The sequence below is a fragment of the Lissotriton helveticus genome, chromosome 1_1 (assembly GCF_964261635.1).
Source record: "Lissotriton helveticus chromosome 1_1, aLisHel1.1, whole genome shotgun sequence".
In the NCBI taxonomy this organism is placed as follows: Eukaryota; Metazoa; Chordata; class Amphibia; order Caudata; family Salamandridae; genus Lissotriton; species Lissotriton helveticus.
In genome coordinates, this window is record NC_136057.1 from 1,946,559,669 (window position 1) to 1,946,585,736 (window position 26,068).

At 40.2% G+C, this 26,068-nt stretch overlaps 1 protein-coding gene across 1 annotated transcript in view; it reads left to right on the plus strand.

Annotated features, from left to right (window-relative positions):
- LOC144755180 (coagulation factor XIII B chain-like) overlaps nucleotides 1-22,481 on the plus strand; it is a 291,682-nt gene extending 269,201 nt beyond the window's left edge. The window contains exon 11 of the mRNA XM_078643823.1: nucleotides 22,098-22,481. Coding sequence (XP_078499949.1) covers nucleotides 22,098-22,300 — 203 coding nt within the window. The 3' untranslated portion in view covers nucleotides 22,301-22,481. The remainder of the gene's footprint in view (nucleotides 1-22,097) is intronic.
- The last annotated feature ends 3,587 nt before the right edge of the window (nucleotides 22,482-26,068 follow it).

Sequence of the window (26,068 nt, forward strand, 5' to 3'; positions counted from 1 at the left end):
TTACATTTACAGTTTGAACAAGACCGTTCCAGAACTGATAATGCTGTTAATCCTCCAGCAGTGCACCCCGGAGCCCAGCCCCCATACTTGTTGTCTATGCACTGCATCCTCTGCTTCAGTACATCACACATACGTCTGTAATACCACTAGCAACAGGGCCTAACAATCCCCTCACTGGTCTAATACGAACTACAGGCGTCTTCTGCACAAACGTAAGAGGCGGACATGTAAATATACGGGTAAAATAATGGGAGATTATCATCACAGGGTGGAAACTGATTTTGGGAGCAGTGGCTGAGCCACATGAAATTTTGGATCCTCTCACTAAGCAATATATAGAAGGAAGCACAATGGACGCGTATTTGAGTGACCTAGGTAACGGACTATAATTTCAGGTATGAAGTACACCAGTCTGTCAAAGTAAACACCGGAGCCAAAACATACCTGTCCTAATACCATTCACAGTAAGGCTAACTGACCCTCCACACACACACACACACACACAGTGAGCAAGGGCACGGATGTGCCCGAAACGCGTCTGATGAGATTTCTTTCACCCATGAGGCGTCTCACGTGGCTACGTGATACGTCACGTAATAAAGAATATATTTTACAGCTATAGATATTAGCTTTTAAAAAACCAATGAAATTCACTGAAAAAACCATAGGTTATAGACCATATATAGTTAGGAATTAGCATTTAAAAAACCTTTGAAATTCACTGAAAAAAACCATAGGTTTTAGGCCTTATATAGTTAGGAATTAGCATTTAAAAAACCATTGAAATTCACTGAAAAAGCATAGGTTTCAGGCCTTATATAGTTAGGAATTAACATATAAAAAACCATTGAAATTCCTCCTATATAGTTAGTTCGACTAACTATATATGGCGCACCCGCAATCCACTGCTGATGATGTCACATATTACATCATTCATGACATGGTCAGTGACATCACTGATGACATCACTGATGACATCTCAAATATATATATATATATATATATATATATATATATATATATATATATATATATCTATTACCTATTGGCGATAGCATGTTATTTACATGAAAGTTTTAAAAACACTAATAAAAGCAAAGCTAAAAAGCCACCTCATTACAAACAGAATGGCTTTAACTTAAATGAGGGCGAGATCTATTGCATTTTCAATGCTTGTTTGGTTCCATCAAGAAGGCATTCAGATGTGTCACACATTTGCCATAAATTCTGAATGTTAGCACTCTAGTTGCTCATTAGATCACTGTAGTAAAGCTACTGCTCACCAGGGAAGTCTGCTGCTGGTATTCAAAGTGCATGTTTCAGTCTGCATGTCAGAATTTCTTTAATGAAATAGTAGAGGATTTGAGAAGTCACTCAAAATGTGCCCTAATTTTTCTTTCTACAGCACTAATCATAGTTTCTATGGCAAATTGAACCCCCTCATTTTGTTCCTTTGCAAATTAAATGTTTTAAGTGTTTACACTTTATTCCAATCAAGATGACTTCATGTGTGCCATACTTTTGTCATAAGTAAGACTGTTAGCGCTCTAGTTGTTCTTTCGAACACTCTGGGACATTCTGTCATTGGGCTATAGTTGGGCTACATCTGGCTGATATTTGGGCTACATTTGTTTTTTTTTGTCTCTGGTGGCCATCTTTGGGCTACATTGGGCTACATTGGGCTACATTGGGCTACATTTGGGCTCTAACATATATATAGCCCAATGTAGCCCAATATATATTTTTTCAAAGTTAATTTTCGTAAAAACCACTGGAGCACATATCTTGAGACATAGCAAAGGCACATCGGGCTACCAGTCCCTACAATTTTGCCAAGTTTGGTGGAAAACCATTCAGCCGTTCGGGCTAAAAGTGAGTCCAACCGCCCTACGGAAATTAACATGGGGAAAACACGTTTTGGGACCCCCCTTTTATCTCGGCCCCCGCTTGACGAATCCCCCCCAAACTTTTAGGGAAGGACCGGAGCGCCGCGAGGCAAAGTTAAGGAAAATCTCAGGAAGATTCCTCAACTGGCGCCAAAGTTATTCCCAATAGAATGTTGCGATTTCCCTATGGAAAACAATCCTAACTATATACACCTACTGGCTATCGCCAGTAGGTAATATATATATATATATATATATATATATATATATATATATATATATATATATATATATATATATATATATATATATATACAGATATATATATATATACATATATATATACAGATATATATACATATATATATATTCACTGAAAAAACCATAGGTTATAGACCATATATAGTTAGGAATTAGCATTTAGAAAACCTTATTTTACTCACACAAAACCATTGAAATTCCATATATAGTTAGTTGCACTAACTATATATCGCGCACCCGCAATCCACTGCTGATGATGTCACATATTACATCATTCATGACATGGTCAGTGACATCACTGATGACATCACTGATGACATCTCAAATGACATCACTGATGACATCATCTAGTGTCTGTGTGTTTTTGTAAAGTTTAAATACGTTTTACATATTGAAGAATGACTGGATGTATGGAAGACTGAGTGTGTGTGTGGCTGGCTGGGAGGTGTGTGACTCTGTGCATATCAATGTGTACTTGTATCAGTGATTGTATAAGAGAGTAAGTATGTGTTAGTATATGTGTAAAAAGTATGGTGTTCTGTGTTTAACTATAGATGAGGAAATCGAAGTGTGATTGATTCTTCACAGGACTGACTAGGTGTATGAGTGCATATGATAGTGTTCTAATAATAACTGACTGTATGTATGAGTAATTGTATGGGTGAATGAGTGAATGTGTGTGTAGACGTACGAATCAGTGAGTGCGTATGTAGTAACTGGTATTGGTGTGTCATGATGTCATCAGTGATGTCATTTGAGATGTCATCAGTGATGTCATTTCAGATGTCATTAGTGATGTCATCAGTGATGTCACTGAAGTATGGTGTTCTGTGTTTAACTGTATAGATGAAGAAATGGAAGTGTGATTGATTCTTTACAGGACTGACTTGGTGTGTGAGTAACTCCATGGATGAGTGGCAGTGTGTGACTGTCTGCATAGGTGTATGAGTGCATATGATAGTGTTGTAATAATAAGTGACTGTATGTATGAGTCATTGTATGGGTGAATGAGTGAATGTGTGTGTAGACGTAGGAATCAGTGAGTGTGTATGTAGTAACTGGTATTGGTGTGTCATGATGTCATCAGTGATGTCATTTGAGATGTCATCAGTGATGTCATCAGTGATGTCATTTGAGATGTCATCAGTGATGTCATCAGTGATGTCACTGACCATGTCATGAATGATGTAATATGTGACATCATCAGCAGTGGATTGCGGGTGCGCGATATATAGTTAGTGCAACTAACTATATATGGAATTTCAATGGTTTTGTGTGAGTAAAATAAGGTTTTCTAAATGCTAATTCCTAACTATATATGGTCTATAACCTATGGTTTTTTCAGTGAATTTTCAAGGTTTTGTAAATGCTAATTCCTAACTATATATGGTCTATAACCTATGGTTTTTTCAGTGAATTTCATTGGTTTTTTAACAGCTAATATCTGTAGCTGTAAAATGTATTCTTCTTTAAATCCAAAAATATATTTTATATGTTTATGAATAATTTTTTTTTTAAATATTTTTTTTTCTTCGTTCCCGCTTCGCGAATCGGGAAGCTTCCCGTTAGCTGACCTTGATGCCGCGAATTAGACCGCGAGCCGGTAAACGTTTCTTTACCGCAAGTGCCGCGTTAGAAAACAACATCGTGACGCCTCCCGTCCGCATGACGTTTCACGTTGTCGCGTGATACGTCATATGACGTGCTACGTTAGCGAACTGGTACGCGAAGCGAGTCGCAAAGCGCAGGTTTCTGGAAGCAAACCGGAAGGCCCTGCAAAGCGCTTAACGTAAACACAGCAAGTCATGTGACTTGGTAATAACACTTTTCATTGGTTCATTTCACTTTTGGTTTCCTAATGATGTAAGACTAGGTCATATAATCTAAAATGAACACTTTTCATTGGTTGAGAACTCTTGTTTTTCCCAAATGATGAAAATCCCTCCTTCTTTCCTCACTCTGACTTTCATCATTGTGAGAGAAAGACCCTTTGTGATCACTGAGCAATGGCTTCTTTAGTAGCTTCAGCTGGTGCTTCCCCACCACCTCCACCACATCCAAGGAAAAGTGGACCACCTGCTCAAGTTATAATTCAGCAAGAAGAGGAAGACGAGGAAGAGCAGGAAGAGAGGCAGTTTTTGCCTGAGGAACCCAGGACGTCTCACCGGAAAGAAAACTTCATTTGGCAATTTTTTAAAATTCCCAAAGGTCAGAAAAAAGTAAATGCAAGATACGTAACTTGCCTTATATGTCAAGATAGACTGTCCAGAGGAACCGAGAAAAAATACAGTTTTGGAAACTACACAATGCATCGCCATATGACTAGGTGGCATCCTAACAACTACAGTGCTGCACAGTTTCGGAACGACCTAGATAATCTCCCTATTATGGCCAGAAGATCTGTTGTACCGGAAGTAACGGGACCAGAGGGCAGGGAGATGGTGCCAAATATACAAATGAGATTTGGTGAAGTAAAACACATCTGCGTATTTTGCGATGGATTCATTTGCTACGGAGAAAGAAGCATCACTCTGATCAACAGAGCTATTGACTATCATATGCAAGTTTGTACGAAACGCCCAAAATAATAAATACTTTTTTTTTGTTTTGTTGCTCCTGTTGAGCCCTTTACACTGAATCGTTTTCATTGCCCCCTCCAAGAAAAACCCCCAAAAATATAAAACTGTTCAGAAAAATTCAAAAAAAGTAAAAAAATGTTCTGAAAAATAATAAAAAAAATATAAAACAACAAAAACAATAAAAAAAAAGTTCTTTTCAGAACTACCTCCCCGTTATTAAAAAATTGGTACAATATTTGGAACTGTGCCAACCTCTATTTCTCTTAGTTCGCTTCCCAGTTCGCTCGCCGGTACGCGAACCGGAAGCGAACCAAAAACAGTAAGTATAAGGGAAGGAAACAGACACTTATGTTAAAAGAAAGACAGCTATAGGGGAGTAAACTAGAGATACTATTACCCGTAATCCACTGCTGATGATGTCACATATTACATCATTCATGACATGCTCAGTGACATCATCAGCAGAGGATTGCGGGTTTTTTGGCAACGTGCCTTATCCACGGTTTAATAACGCTGCCTTTTGCTTTATATACGTTTTCAAATTGTATGAAATATATACCAATAGGTCGTTATGAACCTTTAGGTAGTGCTTTTCTTCATGAGGTCTGGTCGCTTCCATACACATACAGATGTTTCAAAGATGATCAAGAAGTTTATCTGAATGGAGAGGAATGCACTGAGACGCCAGATCATTCACTAATGTGTAGGCACATACAGTTACACGGTTCATGCAACAAACACCGACCAAATATGGCTTGCGTGTTGCAAGGCACGCCAGTTCCTGCTATCATCCCCACGTTCAAGTTGTTGGAAAATGGTAGTTATTTGATGCTCAATAATGAAGATTGTTCTGAGTTAATTAAAAGTATTCCTTTTATCGTAACAGTAAGTGAACGGGTTATTTGCTGCAGAAATGTTCTATTTCCTCCCACACATGAACATAGGGAGTTTTCAATCTGGCCACAAATACCAACCTTGGGAGAGATTTCAACGGCATGGCAAGAATAAGAGCTCTTTTGTCTCAGAGAGAGGTGGCCTTGAGTTCGGCCCGTGAAACTTTCGTGCTTCACATAGCGAACACCCGTACAGAGGTGCAGACCCTTTTCAATTCAGATTTGCCTTTCAATTTCAGCAAGATGGTTCGGACTATCTTTAACGCATCCTCCACAAAGGCCCTGGCGCACTTTTTTAAAGTTGTTACCAGTGGCCTCGTGACTTCATTTGAGAAAATCTTTGGAGTCATCCCTGCTTTCTTTCATTGTATTTTCTCCACTCTGCTTCGTGGATTGGCATTTTTACTTGCATTACCAGCGGACGCTCTTGTGCTTTTTTACATTTTTAAATATGGATGTCCCTCCTATGCAACCTCCCACCCTGCAGCTGCTGACACTGTTCCGCAATCGCATGCTAGAATATTATGGCACAATGCCGTTGGCGATATTAAGCACGGCATATGGATTATCTTTTCGATTCTCCTACTTCACCTGTGTCCAGCCTGTATTTCACTGCCTGACCTGTGATTTCGATTGGGCCATTGATTTGTGTCTCTGCGGACCGGTTTCTCCTGACGTCGACTTTAATCAGCTGATGACTCCTATCATTACTCACGAGTTGGTTTGTCCTGGCGAAAGGATTATGGCTGTGGCATTGATGCATGGACTATTTGGTCCCTGGAATTTACTGGCGGCAGCACAGTCTTTCTTGGAACAGAGCTTTCTTGAAAACCCACCGAGCTGTCCTCTGATGGTGATAGAGGATCCGGTGCTGGGAGAGCACGTATGTTCTTTTCCGCTTTTAAATTGGATGGCTGAACTGTTTTCGGATGAAGACGGTGACTTCCTATTGGAGGCTGTTGCAGCTTATTTTGCATACACAGTTATGTCATAGACCTTTTTCATGTTTGATATGCTGAGTACTAGCATTTCATTGACAATTCATTGACTTATTTGTCAAGTTTTTATTATTTACATTGCCTATTGGCTTAAGACTCGATAAAGTACTTGGCTGTTTTATTTTTCTTTAGCATTAAATTTTCCTAGTTTTTAATGCTTTACCTTGCGGACCGTCCACATATAAACTTGCAATCTGCTCTCATGAGATGGCACTTCTATTATCTTATTCAGTTCGTTTCCGGATCATGGGGAGGTGTCATCTAGGTCCTGGATATCTTTACACCGTGTTAAGTTAGCATGGGCTCATTACCGGTTTAAACGCCATTTTTCCTTTTTTGCAACTTCTGCACACGACACTTAGTTGTTGCTTTAGCTTTCCACCTAGTAGTTCATCGTGGTTTACATGAGAATAATATGTTATTGCTCTACTATCTGCTTTGCTTGTTAAACTATATCTGTACAGCGAGTGCTAAAGTTTCAAGAACAACACGATACAGAATTGTTATGAGGTCTGATCTCCACGACTTCATACTCATAACATAAGTGCAACTTCTGCCAATTCTGGGCATGAGGCGGGTTTTATATTGCTTTGCCGAACACACATACACAACAGTTGATGCGGTTCACATGAAGAGAGAGCTGGTGTATGCTGATGTGATTCCTTCAAATCTAAGACACTAAAGTATGGGCACGCCCTAAACCAACACAAAGAGACCTTCTTAGCAAATAATATAATATGTGTATTAGGGAGGGTGAGATATAAGCAGCCGCGGGCCGTGGAGGGAGTTACGGTGAGGCAGGGAGGCGGGGAGGGGGAGAAGGAGGGTGGAGCCCTCTCTACCCTGCCCCTCCCCCTCCCCGCCTCCCTGCCCCACCGTAACTCCCTCCACGGCCCGCGGCTGCTTATAAGTGTTGCTAACTCTTATTCATTTACAGCATGTTAACATACTGTCACCATTCGCTTTTTATGTACTAGTAACTATGCTGGTAATTTTGCTACTGATAATATGTGTACTTGTATTCTCCACCCTGCTTCTCCCCCTCCCCGCCTCCCTGCCTCACCGTAACTCCCTCCACGGCCCGCGGCTGCTTATAAGTGTTGCTAACTCTTATTCATTTACAGCATGTTAACATACTATCACCATTCGCTTTTTATGTACTAGTAACTATGCTGGTAATTTTGCTACTGATAATATGTGTACTTGTATTATCGAAGATACTACGCCTGAGAAGACGGCATTAGTAAATAAACATTTCAAATACACATGTGTTCTTCTTAACTCCATGTTCTGGTTTCTAAGAAATATATAACGACCGACTGTTCATGAGTTCCACGTATCCTGAGGTACTGTAAGTTCATATTCTGGATTGTCTAAAGATTGAGAGTTTGTTATATCCAATGTGACACTGTACCTAGCTTGCTATGGGGTTTTTGATTACTAACGTGAGTTTTGGGACACCCTAATTCGCCGAGGTTCCAATCCTCTGTCCACAGTTCTGTGTGAGAACAGAAACCCTGCGACAGGGGCACCCCCGACCCTTGCTGGAGCTTCATCACACTTGCGATACAACTCCAGCAATGCGCCACCTTTACGGCACAGATACATCACGCATCTGTGCTGTTTTTGCCCCATGATGCGCCGCATTGGAAATGCAGCACACCATAGGTGACGGAACAGCGGCACAGAATGACTAACACATCCCTGGTGATGCGCCAGTCATCATAAATGTATCCCTATGCTTCTTATCTTGTTAGAGATGAACCGCCATATGTATCATCAAAGTTTTTTGCATTTCCTAAATAGCGAACTTTAAGGAATAAATAGCGATTCTTTACCATTCCTAGTTTGCGATTAGCTATTTGCTAATTACAAATTACCCATTCATTTCCTTCATTTCCATAGGGCGGTTGGACTCACTTTTAGCTCGAACGGCTGAATGGATTTCCACGAAACTTGGCAAAATTGTAGGGACTGGTAGCCCGATGTGCCTTTGCTATGTCTCAAGATATATGCTCCAGTGGTTTTTACGAAAATTAACTTTGAAAAATATATATTGGGCTACATTGGCCTATATATATGTTGGAGCCCAAATGTAGCCCAATGTAGCCCAATGAAGCCCAATGTAGCCCAATGTAGCCCAAAGATGTCCGCCAGACACACAAAAAAACAAATGTAGCCCAAATATCAGCCAGATGTAGCCCAACTATAGCCCAGTGACAGAATGACCAATCAGCTTCGCAAACCTCCGTTACGCGAAGCGGAGCGCTGTTACAGATATATATCTTTTTTTGAACGTTAATTCCTCAAAATCCACTGGAGCACATATATTGAGACCTAGCAAAGGCACATCGGGCTACCAGTCCCTAATATTTTGCCAAGTTTCGTGCAAATCCATTCAGCCGTTCGATTATTATTATTATTATTTTTTTTGCCCCGCGGGGCCCTTTTAAAACCTCCACATCAAACCTAGGGGGTCAGCGAGGATCTACTATGCCCCCTTATGGTTATTTCCCCCTTTGTTTTGGCCTCCTCTTGTCTCTCGATCCTACCGAGAGACAAGATGGCGGCCGCTACGGACTTTTTGGAATGTTGACAGACGCCAGAGAACCAATCAGCTTCGCTTCACAAAGCTCCGTTGCGCGAAAAGTACGCGTCCTGGGACGCTGCCCGGTCCGCTGTTACAGATATATATCTTTTTTTAAACGTTAATTTCTCAAAATCCACTGGAGCACATATATTGAGACCTACAAAAGGCACATCGGGCTACCAGTCCCTACAATTTTGCCAAGTTTCGTGCAAATCCATTCAGCCGTTCGGGCTAAAAGTGAGGCCAACCGCCCTATGGAAAACTCAATGTTAAAAACACGTTTTGGGACCCCCCTTTTTTCTCGGCCCCCCCTTGACGAACCCCCCCCAAATTTTCAAGGGCTGCTCAGAAACAAAATGTGCCATTTTCCTGAAAATTTCAGCCAATTCCGTCCACAAACGGCAAAGTTATTAGACATAGAATTTTCAAAAATCCCATAGAGAAAAAATCCTAACTATATATACCTACTGGCGACCGCCAGTAGGTAATATATATATATATATATATATATATATATATATATATATATATATATATATATATATATATATATATATACACACATGTATATTTATATATTGAAAAAAACAAAGGTTATGGGGATGGTATAGTTAGGCTCAGATTTCAGAAAAACAGTGAAATTGAGCAGTTATAGTTACCTGAGCTAACTATAACTTATTCGCCCGCAATGCACTACTTATGACCCCAAATATTACATCACTCATGACATGGCTGGTGACATCCCTTTTGACATCATTGATTTTTTTCTTTAAATATCTTTTTTATTGGTATTTGTTAATTTACAAAACAAACAATCCACAATCCATATACAGTCATGCATGTGGTAAACCTTTTACAATAGGTATCTCCGGGTTTAGCATTGGAAATCATAAGCATTGAAGGTAGATACCATGTCATATGATCGTCTCTACTTTAGAAGTCTGAAGCTTATAGGATATACCATAACATCTTGTAGTGTCTCTAGTTATACAAAGGCCTCTACCACAGTACAAAGGGAAAGATAGTTGAGACATCAAGCAGTAAGGAAGACCCAGCAGTTCCATTCATATGGGCTCGCTGTCCATGGAGGAGTAGCAGTATAACCTGTCCAGACTTTCAGAGGGCGCTGTACCGTTAATCCCTCAATTACCAATTGCATCTGGTATACAAAAAAAAATAATACAGTCTGATTGTGGAGGATAACTGACACCAAAGTAATCCTGCAAGTAGATAATGAAACACCAGAGTGTATGCCATGTGTCTCTTCCCATTTTAATAAACTCAGCAGTAAAACGAACTACCAGGGGTTGTGCTCAGTATACTTTGTATGAATTATTTTACTTGGGCTAATGACAATCGTGAGGCAATGAGGGAGACCCTTTTAACATCATTGATGACATGCCAAATGACATCACTGGTGACATCACTGATGACATCATCCAGTTAGGTAGTCATAATTAGGGCTTAGTTTCCATAGGAAAAGCGTTTTTTGATTTGCCATAACTTTGGCTAAGTTTGACGAATGTTTACAAACATTTCAAAACAATGAGCGATCACGTCAACTGCTGTCTTGAAAATTTCAGAGTGATCCGTCAAGCGGGCCCGAAAAAAAGGTGGGGGGCCCAAAACGCTTTTTCTCCATGTTAATTTTCATAGGAAACTGTTGACGCAGCTACAGTCTGAACTGCGGAACCGAATTACACCAAATTTGGCTCAAAGGTAGCTCTTGGTCCAGAGAGCACTCTTTTTGTTAAATGTTGTAAATCTGTCAAGCAGTTCCTGAGAGATTTAAATATTTCTGAGATGTACAATTGTGGCCTCGGTGGATCCTTGAACCCTCCTCATCTTGTGCTTGAGATCTGATTGGCTGCCAACACTTCAAACCAGGAATTGTTGGCAGCCATCTTGTGACTCGGTTGAACCGTCACAGAAAAAAAAAAAAAAAAGGGGGCAGGGTAGAAACACCCTGACCCCCTAGGCCTGTTTAGGGGAGTCCCACAGGGACCCCCAAAATGTGTGAATGGTTGTGTGAGAGTGGCAATGGGTATATAAAAGGTTCTATAGGGGTATCAGTGGGTGCTTCAGAGATGATGTGGATGATGTAATCACTGATGTCATTTGAGATGTAATGAACAATGGCATCAGTGATGTCACTGACCATGTCATGAGTGATGTAATATGTGAGGTCATAAGCAGTGCATTGCGGGGTGCAAGTTATAGGTTACTATAATGGCTGCATTTCTATGGTTTTGTGCGAGTGAAATTCCAGCCTAACTATAACATTCCTAAAACCTTTGTGTTTTTCAGTGAATTTCGAAGCTGTTTTTAAATGTTAATTCCTAACTATACCATCCCTGAAACCTTTGTTTTTTCAGTGAATATATATATATTAAATTCCTGGATAACAGGGGTAGAAGCCTGGTCAAGCAATAATCACAATCCTAGTCAGGGTAAGTCACAAACACACCCTAAATTAACCTGCGCTCACCCTCTTGTAGCTTAGCACAGAGCAGTCAGGCTTATATTAAGAGGCAATATGTAAAGCATTATTGAAACACTTCAAACTGTAAAACAGTGAAAACACCACACAAACATATTCTACACCAGGTTAGAAAAAAAGCAGACCTCAACTTAATAAATAAAACATGACCAAAATGACAAAAATCCAATTAGTAGAACTTAAGTTTTTGTTTTACAATTTTATTTTTTAAATTTTCCATACACTGTCAAAAAAATGGGTCATGTATAACAGTGTCACAGTGATATAACTCCCAACCACCATTCATATACCCCCCACCCTCTGCCCTTCCAAAGTATTTCGGATGAATCTCGTACGATGAGAAGAACACAATTAAAGATTTCAAAATAATCTTGTCCAATAGGTTAATATTCATTACAGCGTAATAAAGTGTCCATATAGGGCCATAGTCCAAGGTCCACAGTCCACGCACATATGACCGCAGGAGCTCATATATCCACACTCATGTCATGATCAGTGTCTGCCTCACCCTGCCACATAAGATATGCCTGTAAAGGGCCCCATATATCTCTGGGCCGGGATGTAGTGTGTTGCTCTTGACAATATAGCAAATCCTCCATCCACTCCTTAAATTTCGGGGCACAACCTCATCCCCACCTGCATGCCACCCTCCATTTGGCTAATAGTAGCGATATAGCTATGAACTTCCTGTGTAGCATAGGTATCTGTGCTGTGTACCCCAACAATGTGAGTAATGGGTCTCTGTCTAGTACGCTACCAGTCATGTCATCCAATGTAGTAGAACTTAAGTTATGAATTTTTAAAGAAGAAACTGTAAAATTGTGCTTAGAAGCTAAGAAAAGTGACATCTGGGGATATTTAGTTGTGCTGTACTGGGACAAAGTCAAAAGTTCAGGCTGACCCCAATAGTGTGTGGACTAGATACAGGGACCAGGATTGGCCCACTGAACAAATGTACCCTGGTTCGAGATGTGTCGTTGTTAATCCACACAGTGTTGGCGATGCATGGGTCCGATCCATGCAACTGCAGCAATGCTTCCACAATGGGCATGATGCACAGCACAACAGTGGCAATGCATCATTACCGATCTTCGCAGTGACAGTGATACATCTACAGTGGTGGCAATGCACTGGTACTGAAATGCGCAGCTGATTTTGATGCAGGGGTTCTTCTGGAGCAGCCTTTTTGACCCACTCCCAAGGGCCCAGTACTGGGGTTGCATCACTTGGCAGGGCAGACTCACAGGCAACAGAGTCAAAGTGCAGAAGTAGATGAGTTGGAAGTCTTTCATGTCCCTGAGACTTTAGTTCAGGAGGCTAGCCAACTAGACTTCAGAGACACTCTGGGTTCTGGATTCAAGTGATGTGGGTCCAGTCCTTCTCACCCAGACAAGGAGGGCAGCAGGAAGCAGGTCAGAACCGCAAGAAAGCAGTCTTTCAGCAGCACAGAAATCTTTCTTTCTGCCAGAGTATCCACAGGTGCAGAGGTGTACTGAAGTGGTGTGTTCTGAGGTCCAATTCTTATACCCAGTGGTGCCTTTGAAGTGGAGGACACATCAAAGAAGTATCTTTGATATGCACAGAGGTCCTCCCTTCCTGCGCTAGCTCCAGCCTCACTACAGGGGGGTATACATCCCTCTGGGTGGGGTCAGGCCAGTGTAAGTGAGGCAGTGCCTAGCTCCTCCCTCCCATCCAAACAACTCTTAAAAAGTTAATATCCTCCAATGAATAAATCCAAGCACCTCTTAAAAGAGTGTACCCCTACAAACCCAGCAGCCAAACCAAAACTATAACAAAAAAATAACTATTACACAGTTTACATAATTAATAATCAATGAAATGATTAATAATAAATTAATTGGTAAATAATTATTACCTAATTTACTTCCCACCCTATAATTCTACAAACCTAGCAACCCACTACAACACTAGATAATCCTATTAGTAATTAAATGAAGAATTATATATTACTTAAAATTGCAAATTATATTTTAAAACATTATTAACCAATATACAAACAAAAATAACACATAAAATGCATAAATAAATTAAAACACATTAAATATGATGGGGCATATTAACAAGCCCCTATCACCTCGGGTACGTCACGTTTGCGGTGTTTATGTGGAAAGAAGAATTACAGAATACAATTACAAACTTTTATCTAAAGAAATTCCAAAGTGTGCTGCGTCCTAATCGGAGAGGAGAAAGCGACTGGTCAACAGGCTCTTAAAGAAATTATGCAATCCATACTACTATTATAAAGAGAGAGTTGAAACCTTTGAGGCGGGTAAACTCAAGAAGTACAGCACCAATCACAACACCCAATACAGCATTGGAAAGGGGAGTTGCAGCAGATGGACATAGGCTATACAGGTGGCCACCATATACATTAGAAAGGTCAAAGAACCTTAGGGGTAAAGTAGTCCATAGTGGGCATGGGCGTTGGCGTGGGCGTGTTGGGGGTGTGTTCGTGGGCATGTCAAACTACACACATTTTACTTTGTGGCCGTAACCGTTGTGGAGGGGCGTGGACGTGGTCGTGTCAAACTACACACATTATACTTTGTGAGAGGGGCGTACCACAAAGCGTTCTGAGAGGGGCGTGCCATAAATTTTATAACAAAACAATGGCTGCGTCATTCAGTAGCGCGCCTTTCCATTCACGAGTTATAATCACTTCTCACATGTCCGTATAGAAGACACAAGGTGCGCCGCATTCACGCACATTGCCATTCAGGCGGCGTTAATAACAAATATTGCGAAGCAACCTTTGTGGGCATAAGCGTTACCGATCTCAACCGGGGATTAACGCAGGGGTCTCAGAATGCACACGCCCACACGTCTCAGAATGCACACGCCCACACACAACAATGCTGAACAGCATGCACACCTCACGACGTGCACAAACGCTAATCTCACTGTGATGAGATTAGCGTTCGTGCACTTCGTGAGGTGTGCGTGCCCTTCAGCATTGTTGTGTGTGGGCGTGTGCATTCTAAGATGCCTGTTGCATTGGAAAACGGTGGGGTAGCGTTCGGTAAAGTTTGCCGTCCTTCAGGTAAATCTTTTTTATACCCGAACAACGTCGGGACGGGCAGCTAGTTAGAAAATAAAGCTTTAGAAGTCGGGGCTTTATTTTTGGAATTATATATTTTTAAAATATTTCTTTGTATAGAACTTCTCAAACCATATTTCATAGACAGGAAGTAAGCCATCAGTACACTGTCTTACAGCTAGAAAAGTCATACATATATTTCATATCTGCTTTGACTATATAGCTGTCTGCAACATGTATTGTTACCAATTCGGGACGTTTAGATTGATTGTGCTTTGACTTCGCTGAGAGGAATATTATTCTTTCACCTTCAGTTGTCACACATTCAAAATCTCTCTCTAATTAGTGCATTGTAAACAGAAAGCAATATGTTTTTTTTACCTGTTAGTGTAATCATCCATTACCACCACCATCTTTACTATGACTATCACTACCACCATTACCACCCCCATTAACAGCACCTTCATTACCACCATCCCCATCACCATTCCTACCACTGCAATATCTACCACTACCAACATCATTACCACCAGCAGAGCATACCTTTGCTTGCATTCTTTAGCATAAGAAAACTAGACTTTTTGGCTTTGCATTTAAGTTCCTTCAATTGCTTGTTGCGATCATTCCCCAGATCATATCTACATTAGGCTAATGTTAGTGGTTTACCATTTCCATTAAATACTGATACCCTGGAAGAGTGTTAAACAAGTTGCCTGAAGTGCCACCATGAAGCGTGATGGTGGGAAACTGGAATTCAGCATGGATCAAAGGATGGCATATATGGGCTTCTTCATCATTCTACAAATTAATGCCATGACTTTCTGAAAAGGTACTTGGACAAGCCTTATGACCAGCCCTTCTCAAGATGGTGGTTTGACCACAGAACATTATTTTAGGTTCCCAATTTAAGATGAAGTTGAGTCTTTTTTTATGTCAGTTCCTGTTTAATCATATATAAGAGAGTGACAAAAGGAAAATGTGTCACAACATGTTTGTTCCCTTATTTCTTAATTGTGTTTTTGCCTCCTTGCTACTATTGCTGTCTCAGATGTTTGATTTCAACAGATGGTTCTTGTTATGGATTTGTTCAACTTATTCTTGTGTGGCTGTTTCTCCTTCTTGATGTCAGGAGGCATTTGATGCCTTGCTAGTTACTTTAGCTCTAATCTGCAAATGAGAGAGCTATAAGGTTTCCAAGGAGACATATCCATTTTAAGGGTTTTTCCTAACTGACATCCTTTTAAGGAGAATAAAGGGAAGAAAGTACATAAGCAAGTGTATAACTCTCCACCCAATATTCTAGGCACAAAACTACTTGATTTTTACCAATAAACAATGTGCATTAATTTGAAAGAAAAAAGCTGAAAAATATGTGGCAGTATTAACATATATATATATATATTTTTTTTTTATTATTATAAACAATTACTTATTTTTGATTTTCTTTAAGAATTGGTTAAAACATAAATACAATAACAATATAATCATGTATCAAAATGAAACAAAACAATGATATTACAAATTATTATCCGATTTGGTTTTAGTTGAGATATCCAGTGTCCCTGTAGATCGAGGGAAGGCTACCGTTAAATGAGAACTACGCACGTTTCGGCATGTATGCCTTCATCAGGAGACCATCTTAGCTACTACTGTATGAAGTACATAATAAATATTAATATTGTTGTATATGCACATATAGTACAGTTGCCCAAAATTATTGATACACTTATTTAACACGTTTTCATCACCTAGACTTATCATGTTAAGTATAAATATAGGAGGGTGGAGAAATTGAAGGTGCATAAGATTGCGAACTTAAAATTAAGAAGACATGTGCAACATCTAACAGTGAACGGCACATGTATTGTGATCTCTTCTATGATATGCTGCTTTTAAGACAGTTGCCTTATACCCAAGTGAATAGAGAGTACATTCCATTACCACACCACTGTGTTAAAAATTAAAGTATTGAAACATGTTTAAAATTCAAAACGAAGTGCAGCCTTATTAGATGGAATAAACATGCAACAGCCTTGTGATATTCTGATAGATGTACCCATTTATGATATATGGAGGGGACTGCTAGGAATCTAGCCGCAACAATGGCTCCAAATCTTTAAGTTAGATTGTCTATTTGGGTAGAAAATGAGATAAAAAAGGGTGGAATTATTATAAACATCATTTTCTACTAGTTTCATTCATTATCATTATTATAGATGGTTATAGACATCTAAAATACCTGCGTTTAGGATTTGTCCAAGTCTTTATTGGACACAAATATTCCTGTGACTGTCCAATACATTTGAATAGCGTCTATATGCCAAAAATTGCTGTGGTTCTAGTAGCAATATTCTGGAAGTCTTTGCCTGGATATAGAAAAAACGTATTAAATGTTTTAGTTCCTACGCTATAGCAATCCATACATTTGTACTGTTGTATTTAGACTAATCAGAAGTCCCCACTGATAGATAATTTTCAGGAAAATGCTGAAATGTGGTTATCTGATTAACAGAAGCATGTGATGTTGGTTTCCACTCTAGTATTGAGGATACAGTTATTAATACCAATGAGGAATACAGGGGTGATGTAATAAATGGTTGCATTATGTGTTATGTGACACCTTCCCTTATTATTAAGAAACCTCTAATAAGGGATATATGCATGAAATCAGAATCCTCTATTTATACTTACTAAAGGTATCAATATGCAGAGAACAGCCTTGGTTTTACATAACACACATTTATTTGGATTAAAGCCCATCTTTTTAATATTTAATTACAACCATCTGTTAAGACAAAACAGGCTATCAAAGACTGGGCGCAATAAAAAGGGGGGACTATTGTTTACATACATTGCATAATCACATTGCACAACTCAGTATGTGGAGGGTTTCAATATGACCCCGTCTTGCTACCAGTAAATTACAACGATCAGTTTGTGACAAAACCGAGTATCTGGTGTAATGGTTGTTTTTTAATTAAAATACTAACCGCAATAAAAAAAAGGAAGGAGGTGAATTTTATACTTACCTTGCATAGTCCGAGGTCTGATGCTAACGTGGGAATCGGGCTGAAAGACTCGAAGCGTGACACTTTATTATGATTCACACATTGTTTTCTATGCGTGGTGGCACTGTAACAACTTGGAAGGGAAACCCATTCCTCAGGCAATTAAGAGCGGGAAGAAACAGTTCTTATCGCCATCCAGTATAGACACCATTATATTTTAGCAAGTTTGAACTGCTAAAATGTAAAGGAAAAAATATCCATAAAGTTAAGATTTGTAAACAAGGCCTAAAAGTCTTAGGCAACATACCCTGGCGAATGGGGGGTGTTACCCTGAAACCAGTCCCAGGATGCTTGTTTCTGGTCCCAGGAAGACTTGGCTTGGCAGTTCGGGCTGGACTGTTTCCTTGAGGCAAAGGAGCAAAACTGATTTGCATATAGCTGGGTCTGAACTGGGTGGTGAAGTGAGCTAAAGAACGATGATGGAAAACCCAGATCTATGGCTGGGTGTAAGTGTCTGAAAGGTTTCAGCGGTCCATCCATCATCTCCTTGTCTTTGCTTTGTTTGCCATAATCTGGCAGGGTATGCCCAGATGTGGGTCCCTTGCTCACTTTTTTACTGGATTCAAGCTAGCCTGGCCTAGCTGATTAGGGATGTAACCCCAAAACCGATCGCAGGATGCTTGTTTCTGGTTCAGGGAAGACCTGGCTTGGCAGTTTGGGCTGGACTGTTGCCATGAGGCACAGGGTCAAGACTGATTTGCATATAGCTGGGTCTGAACTGGGGTGGCAAAGTGAGCTAAAGATCGATGATGGATTCAACCCAGATCTGTGACTGGGGGTGAGTGTCCGAAAAGTTACAGTGCTCCGTCCATCTCCTTGTGTTTTCTTTATTCATCCTAAGTTGGCTGGGTATGCCCACCTTGCCACTGGATTCAAGGTAGCCCGGCTGATGAGGGCTGTTTCCCCGAAACCGGTCCGTGGATGCTTGTGTCCGGTCCAGGGAAGACCTGGCTTGGCAGTTCGGGTTGGACTGTTTCCATGAGGCACAGGGTCAAGACTGATTTGCATATTGCTGTGTCTGAACTAGGATGGCAAAGTGAGCTAAAGAACGATGATGGATTCAACCCAGATCTGTGTCTGGGGTGAGTGTCTGAAAAGTAACAAGAAGCAGTGCATATCACTCCTTTGTATTACTTAGGACCAAGGCGGCATTCCCATGCAACCACCCAATGTTTCTTATGATAAACCCAATGTACTAAATCATTTAGACAGTTTAGCTTTAGAATATAGCAAACCCTTCAAGCAGGTGCTATGAAGGAGGACTTTTTTTCCTTCTTTATTTGCACAGTACAGCACACATACATAGTGGGAAATGTTTAAGGTTGTCTAAGCATGGAATTTTGTACTGGAAGGGTATCCTTCCAATACAAAACCTAAGCTTGACTCAAGGATACACCCTTCCACTATATTGCAAAGGTGTTTGTGTGGTACATGGTAGCTAAATGCTGTGCCTGCACTAAGGAGTGGGGAGGAGAGTGCCATAGTTCAGTAAATTTGGTGCTCTTCTGCTCCTTCCTCCTCATGCAGTGCAGCACAGCATTTGCGGCTGCAGCGCTGCTTGAGAAATTGGTAAATCTGGCCCACGAATATTCCTAATGCAGCTGGAGCCTAGGTTTCTAATGTCCAAATTTATTTACTAAGCAGCACTAACATTTTTTCTATAGACTACATTATGTTATCATAAAATCGAAATCGTCATATCTAGAGAAAACCTTGGACTAACAAGAACATATGTGGAGAAGCGTGGCTCAGTGGTTAGAGGCGGCAGACCCGGAAGCTGAGATCGGCCGTGGACCAGGGTTCGATTCCCCGCCTCGGCGGGACTCGGGCTCAAAAATTCCACGACTCGAAAATTCTCGCTCCGGTGCCTACTCGACTCACGGGGTCACACTCTGCGACTCTGGGCAATAGCTTGCTTAATCTCCACTACGGCCCCTCGCGGCGGGATGCCTGGCTTTCACCTTGTGGATACCCTGCTGGGGTATCTCACAGGGGAATACCAGGACGGGTTCCCTAAGCAAGCGCCTTGATGCCTTTGGGTGATACGTGCGCTATATAAGTCGCAATACATTTACATACATTTACATTTACATATGGTGTTTGATTAGAGTACAAACACCATTGACAATTATTGACTGAACATTTCTGTTACACTATATTTGTGCTGGCTGTCACACACCTCCCAAGTGTGGTGGCCATGGTGGCTCAAAAATAGATAAGACTCTGCAAAGAGTATGGTTTAATAGAAATCCTGATAAGGGGTGTGTGATATTAGGTCAGGATTCAGTTTGTGGGTAATTCCCATAAGGAGGAAAATTTCAGTTTTTTCTTTGTAGCAACATGAAGCTTTCTTCAATCAAATGTCTCAGTATTATTTTCCCAACTATTGTATCTACCCAATAAAGATAGGAATCTCATCTGGTTTTAACATTATAGATGCTATCATATCTAGCATGAAACATGCATACATTAAAAACAGTAGTGATTAGCAGAACTCTTTGGAACATTGTTTGAAAGTTCAGAGTGATTGATAGCTTTCTTGACTTCAGTTGGAATACTAATAATTTTCTGCCCAACATTCCATTCAATTATTTTTTGATCAAGGGTCGACAGGTCTCACAATTTCATGTATATCAATCATTTTTCAAAAGTAAAGTTGAAATCCACTTTAAAGGGATGTCCAAAACACAACCTGGTAACAGAAATGATGGCGAAGATTGAATGTCTTGAAAAAATATTCTCTGCAGAGCTATTTTGTAGGATAAAGACGTTTTGTTAATGAGTCTGCTACAATAGTCAACCTGGTATTCCTATGAGGTATGAAACTGGTTAGTACACCAGCACATTATTGGGTTACTTGTTGGCATGGGCAATGGTTTGATTTGCAGCTTAAGAAATCAAACACACACATGTACGCACCATACACACATAGAGATACATACACACACAACCTCTCCTGCACCTCAAGATACGGTTGAGATAACATAGTCCGAGGATTATCAGCATGCTGTTACAAAAATATATATGTTTATGTTTTATGTTTTATATGCTTGTAAAGCGCTCGAATGCCGAGGCATCTTGGCGCTGTGTTGTGTGGAGGGGATGGCTGAGGAGGTGAGATCTTATGTGGCTGTAAACAGCCAGGTCTTTAAGCTCCTTCTGAAAAGCTGGAGGTTGGATTGAGTCCTCAGAAGGAGTGGCATCTTGTTCCAGAGTTTGGATGCACAATGCGTGATTGCTCTGTCCCCCCATCCTGCCCGTCTTATCCTTGTGGTATCGATAAGGCCCTGATTGGCTGATCTGAGGTGACAGGTGTGAATGTAAAGTGTAAAAAGAGCTTGGAGATCCTCAGCACCACCGCCATAGATTGCTTTATGTACCACAGTTAAAGCTTTAAACTCGACACGCTGTTTGATAGGCAGCCAATGTAGAGTTTTTATGCCGGCCGAAGTTGGCTGACCTCTGGGAATACCCAGTAAAAGTCTTACTGCGGCATTTTGCAAAGACTGCAATTTTTGCAGCTGGTACTTATCAATTCCCAGAAACAGGGCATTACAGTAGTCCAGTTTCGATAATAGTAGGGCGACCATCACGGTCTTTTGAAGGTCTTTGGGAATGTACAAACTGTTTATCTGTGGGCCAAAGTTCAATTTGGTATAAAAAATGAAACCCAATTTTCTGACTTTTTCTACTGGAGCCTCCAAGGGCCACCAGGACTGGTTCCACAGGGATCGTCCCGACCCAAACTCCATCACCTCTGTTTTTTTAGTGTTTATTTTCAGATGATTCTGGCTCATCCAGGCCATGATCTCGGAGAGGCAGATGTGAAAACTGGCTGCTATGGTCTGTGGCCGATCGCTTATGGAAATGACAAGTTGAGTATCGTCGGCGTACGAGACCAAATCAAAGCCATGCCTTCTGATGAGATTAGCCAGCGGGGTGACATACAGATTGAACAGGGTAGGGAATAGGGCAGAGCCCTGCGGAACACCACATGGGAGGATGAAACTGTCAGATTTTAAACCATCCCAGAACAGCCGTGGCTCTCTCGCCTCAGCAAGGAGGACAGGAGGTCTAAGGCGGTCCTCCCTATCCCTGCGTCTCCCAACCACTTTACCAGAGTGGTATGGTTCACGGTATCAAATGCGGCTGAGAGATTCTTAATGCTTTAACATGTAAGAAAATGTTGGTGTTGTCACTGTTTGATTAATTAGGGTGGCACAATTGTCAATACCAGTATATGTGACGCTGTGTTCTCTTCTAGAACCCTGCATATTATCCCTGGAAGAAATTGAAAGAAATAACCTGGAACTTCGATGGAGTTTTGACAACAGGGAATTTTTCTTCCATGGAGACTACATTGAATTTAGATGTAAGAGCGGGTTTTATAATGCACCCTTGGATGGGATTTATGGGGTTAGAGTACAGTGCATGTTTGGTCAGCTGAAATATCCCAGATGTGCATAAGGATGCAGATCAAACATTATATGAAGACAGTGGAAATTGCATTGAAGTTGTGTCTCAATACTGTATTCACCTAAAATGATGCACATAATTTTCTGTTTCACTGTCAAAATGTCTGTTGGTTAAATGTAGGCAGTATTATAATTTGTTATAGGAAGAATAAATATATACCTTTGTTAATATACTTTTTATGCCCTACTCATTATTTAGAGAGATGTAATTCAAATTTGGTGTGTACACATCTATATAAAATCCTACTGAAGCAAGGCACATATATTAATCGCATCAATGCTCAAACATATTCATCTGCTTATAAAGGTTCCCATAACATTCACTTATATCCAGAGGGTGTGTTGATATGCTGTCATGATTCTAGGTATGATTTAATAACTTAGACATATGAGTCTTTTTTTTAAGCAAACACACTGTAGTTCAGAGGATAAACTGCATTTGGCAAATGGGGTTGTTTTTCTTGTATTTAAAATATTGTTTCATTGATTATGCTACAGTTTATAGAAACTGAAACAAAATTATGCTTTTTTAAAATTAGAGTGTCTCTGTTTAAGTACATTGGAAATATTTAGGTGAAACATTTCTAATTAACCACATAGATTTTACCTTTCAAGTATTTCAAACAACAATATTATATAAAGACGTTGGACTTGTCACGAAAGACTTAAAAAAATAAGGTGATCATTTGTATATGTTAGAGGCATTGCACTTTCAAATGGGTTCTCTTAAGTAAGTATATTTTTGTAATAAATGTAAGGGAAATCTGAGAACAATGAAGAAAATGAAATTGCACCGCCTGAAGTACAGCAGCAACAAAAGAGGAAGATGATGAGATCATGCAGTGTTTTGCAATATACTGAAATTATTTCTTCAGGCCGTAATTTGCAGTAAGACATATAGAAGAATTGCAATGCAGGACCATCTAAAAAACAATGCAAACACTTGTACAAAAACATAATAAATAAAAAAGTAGTTTCATTACATAAAGAAATCAAGATGACAAATAATTAAAAAGTTAACGAAATTCATTGTAAAAAATACCAAAACAAAAGTTTAAACAAAAATTAAAACCCTTTAAAGTAACACTGAAATAAAAACCCTAATATCAAATTGGCAACAGTCAAAGCCCTGCATTCACCCAACAAGATGTTGTGTGCAGAGGGGGTCATGTTGGATGCTTGTAGAGGGTCGGGAGCAATTCCTGAAGGGAGGGCTGCCTTGCACCCATCCATCATTGCACATGGCTATAAGCTCTGTGTAGGGGTTGTCTGCCTGAAGAAAGTTTACTAATGTTAAATTTGGAATATGACCAAAAACATCGAGAAGTTTTCTGTGAAAAAAGACTAATGTGATGCTATAGTTAAGTAAGATGCAATATCTTGATGTACATTATTAAAACTGAAATTCACTGAAAAAAAACAAAGGCTTGTCACAAAGTGACAATGTAGCTATGTGCTGAAATGAAATAAGAACTAATGTTAAAATCTTTTAAAAACACTGAAATTTACCAGTTCTAATTTATATAACTATCTATAAATTCCATCCCATCATGAACTGCTTTCGACCTCACTTATTAATCATTCATGACACTTTCAGTGACATCCTTGATGATATGAATGACATCATTGATGACATCGTGGGTGACATCATCCAATGATGGGGACAGTGTGTTATAGGCATTTGTTTAACTGAAATAATTCATCATTGACAGTCGGATTTTTAATAAATATTTAGGAAATATAGCTTTCAGAATGTTACTTCTTCCCTTCCTTTAGCTCAGAATCTAATTAAGGCTAGCTTTGCAGTCACCCAAGTGCTTGACCTTAATTAAGCATGAAAACTGCTCCCACACTAGGGACAATGTCCTGGCTGTGGGGCAGTATTTTTCCACCCCTAGCAGAAAGAACAATTGTGGTGAGCCCAGAAACTTAATTAACTTTAAAGAGTCCTGACCTGTCAGAAGTAAATGTTAGGCGACCCCTGGAAAAGACCAAGCCTTGGTCCCCATAGTCAGGCTAGCACACACCCAGTGGGTGGAAAGCTACCCCCTGGAACTGTTTCTGAATGTCCATAGAGGAATGGACAGCTCATTACCATGGCCGCACCTCTAAGTTCACACACTGTACCTGCACAAGAGGAGAAGGGTTTTCACATCTTGGATTTTCTGGAATAAGGTACACTAAGGGTATATATATACAATAGAGAAGAGAAAACAGAAGCTTCTGAAAAAGGGTATAGTGCTGCCTCTGGAATCTTTGTCCTCATTGGTTGGAGAAGAGCCAAGAGCCTACAGCTGGTGCCAGGCATAAGTATGGTGCAAAAAGGCAAAACCCTCAGAACATTTTCTGGGACTGTGGAAGTACAGAAGAAAGACTATAAATGCAGGTTGAGGCCTATAAGGAGATGTAAAGGCCCGGGCCTGTTCCCACTTGTACCCGGAACAAAGAAGTTAACTCCAAGGATCAGTTGACTGGCATCCCGTGTGACTACCAGGCTAAAACAAATTACAAGAAGTCTTTTCCTGAAGTGCCCTGCTGACCGGTAGCAACTGGATTTTGACTTTTTGTCTTCTAGGCTTTCACCAGAAAGAATCCACTTTGTGCAGCTGATAAGGGCTCCATTGCGGTTGACCTCAAATTGCACCTTGGTCCTGGGCAGTTGCAACCGTTGGCACACATTAGGAGCTGTATTTTTCTTTGTGTATTTCTACTTAAATCTTTAAAAACCACAATTCTGGTTCCACCATTTGTCTCTGTCATTTTAATTTCTTTTAACCATTTACATCTATCTTTCTTTTTCTAAATTGGATTGGAATTGTTATTGTTTTGTTTCTTTGACTTTGTAAATGCTTGGGCACTTTTAAATGCTATACACATTTTCTTTAAGTTAAGCCTGTCTGTTCTGTGCCATATCTAACAGGAGTGGAGCCGGGTTTAAATTAGTGAAACATTCGGTGGTGCTAACAGGTTAGTAACTTTAATACTTCAGGTGGAATTCCATCCCTCCAATTGGCATCACCCTCTTAAACATCTCAATGATCTGCACGTTTGGGTCAAGATGTTGACTGAAATGCATTAGCCACTGATAAGGCACCTTTTGCTGGGCCATATGGCACCTGGGCGGTTCTATTCTATGTAAACCTCAGGTCTGATTGACTGGTACTACGCTCTCTTCCTTGTGTTGAGTCATCACTTTCTATAGCCAGCTCTTGTATTGCTTGCAAGGTTGGCAAGTCAGATGCTGTTAAGTTGAATGGTGGGGGCAGTATGCTGTCCATAGACTGTTGCTTAGTCTGATTTTGTAAGAGAAAGTGCTTTTTAAGTTTTAGTTTTCTTATACTTTTGAATCGGTCAATTCTGGTTGCCGCATAGTTTAATGAACTCTCCGGACAGTATGACAAGCCCAGTGCCAACAATTGTTTTTCCGCTGCATTGAGTGTGGTATTTTTCAAATTGATGATGGTTTGGCTATTGGTGGTTTGGTGTTGTTCTACTGATTCCAGTTGTGCTGTGTTTGTCCCTTCTGTTTCTATTTTATTTTTGGCGGCTGCGCGTTTTTGTTGGGCTTGCCGTCTTTTCCTGTGCTTGATAGTTGAGTTCCTGCTTGTCTGTTTTGATTTCGTGGGCGCAGGGTGTCCCTGCGTTCAATGCATAAAAAATCTACTTCATCTGCCAAAGAGATGCTAGCTGGAACTTGTATCATGCCTTGTTGTCTAGTTTCCATTTCCATTTCACTTTCTTGGACTGAGCTGAAGTCAGA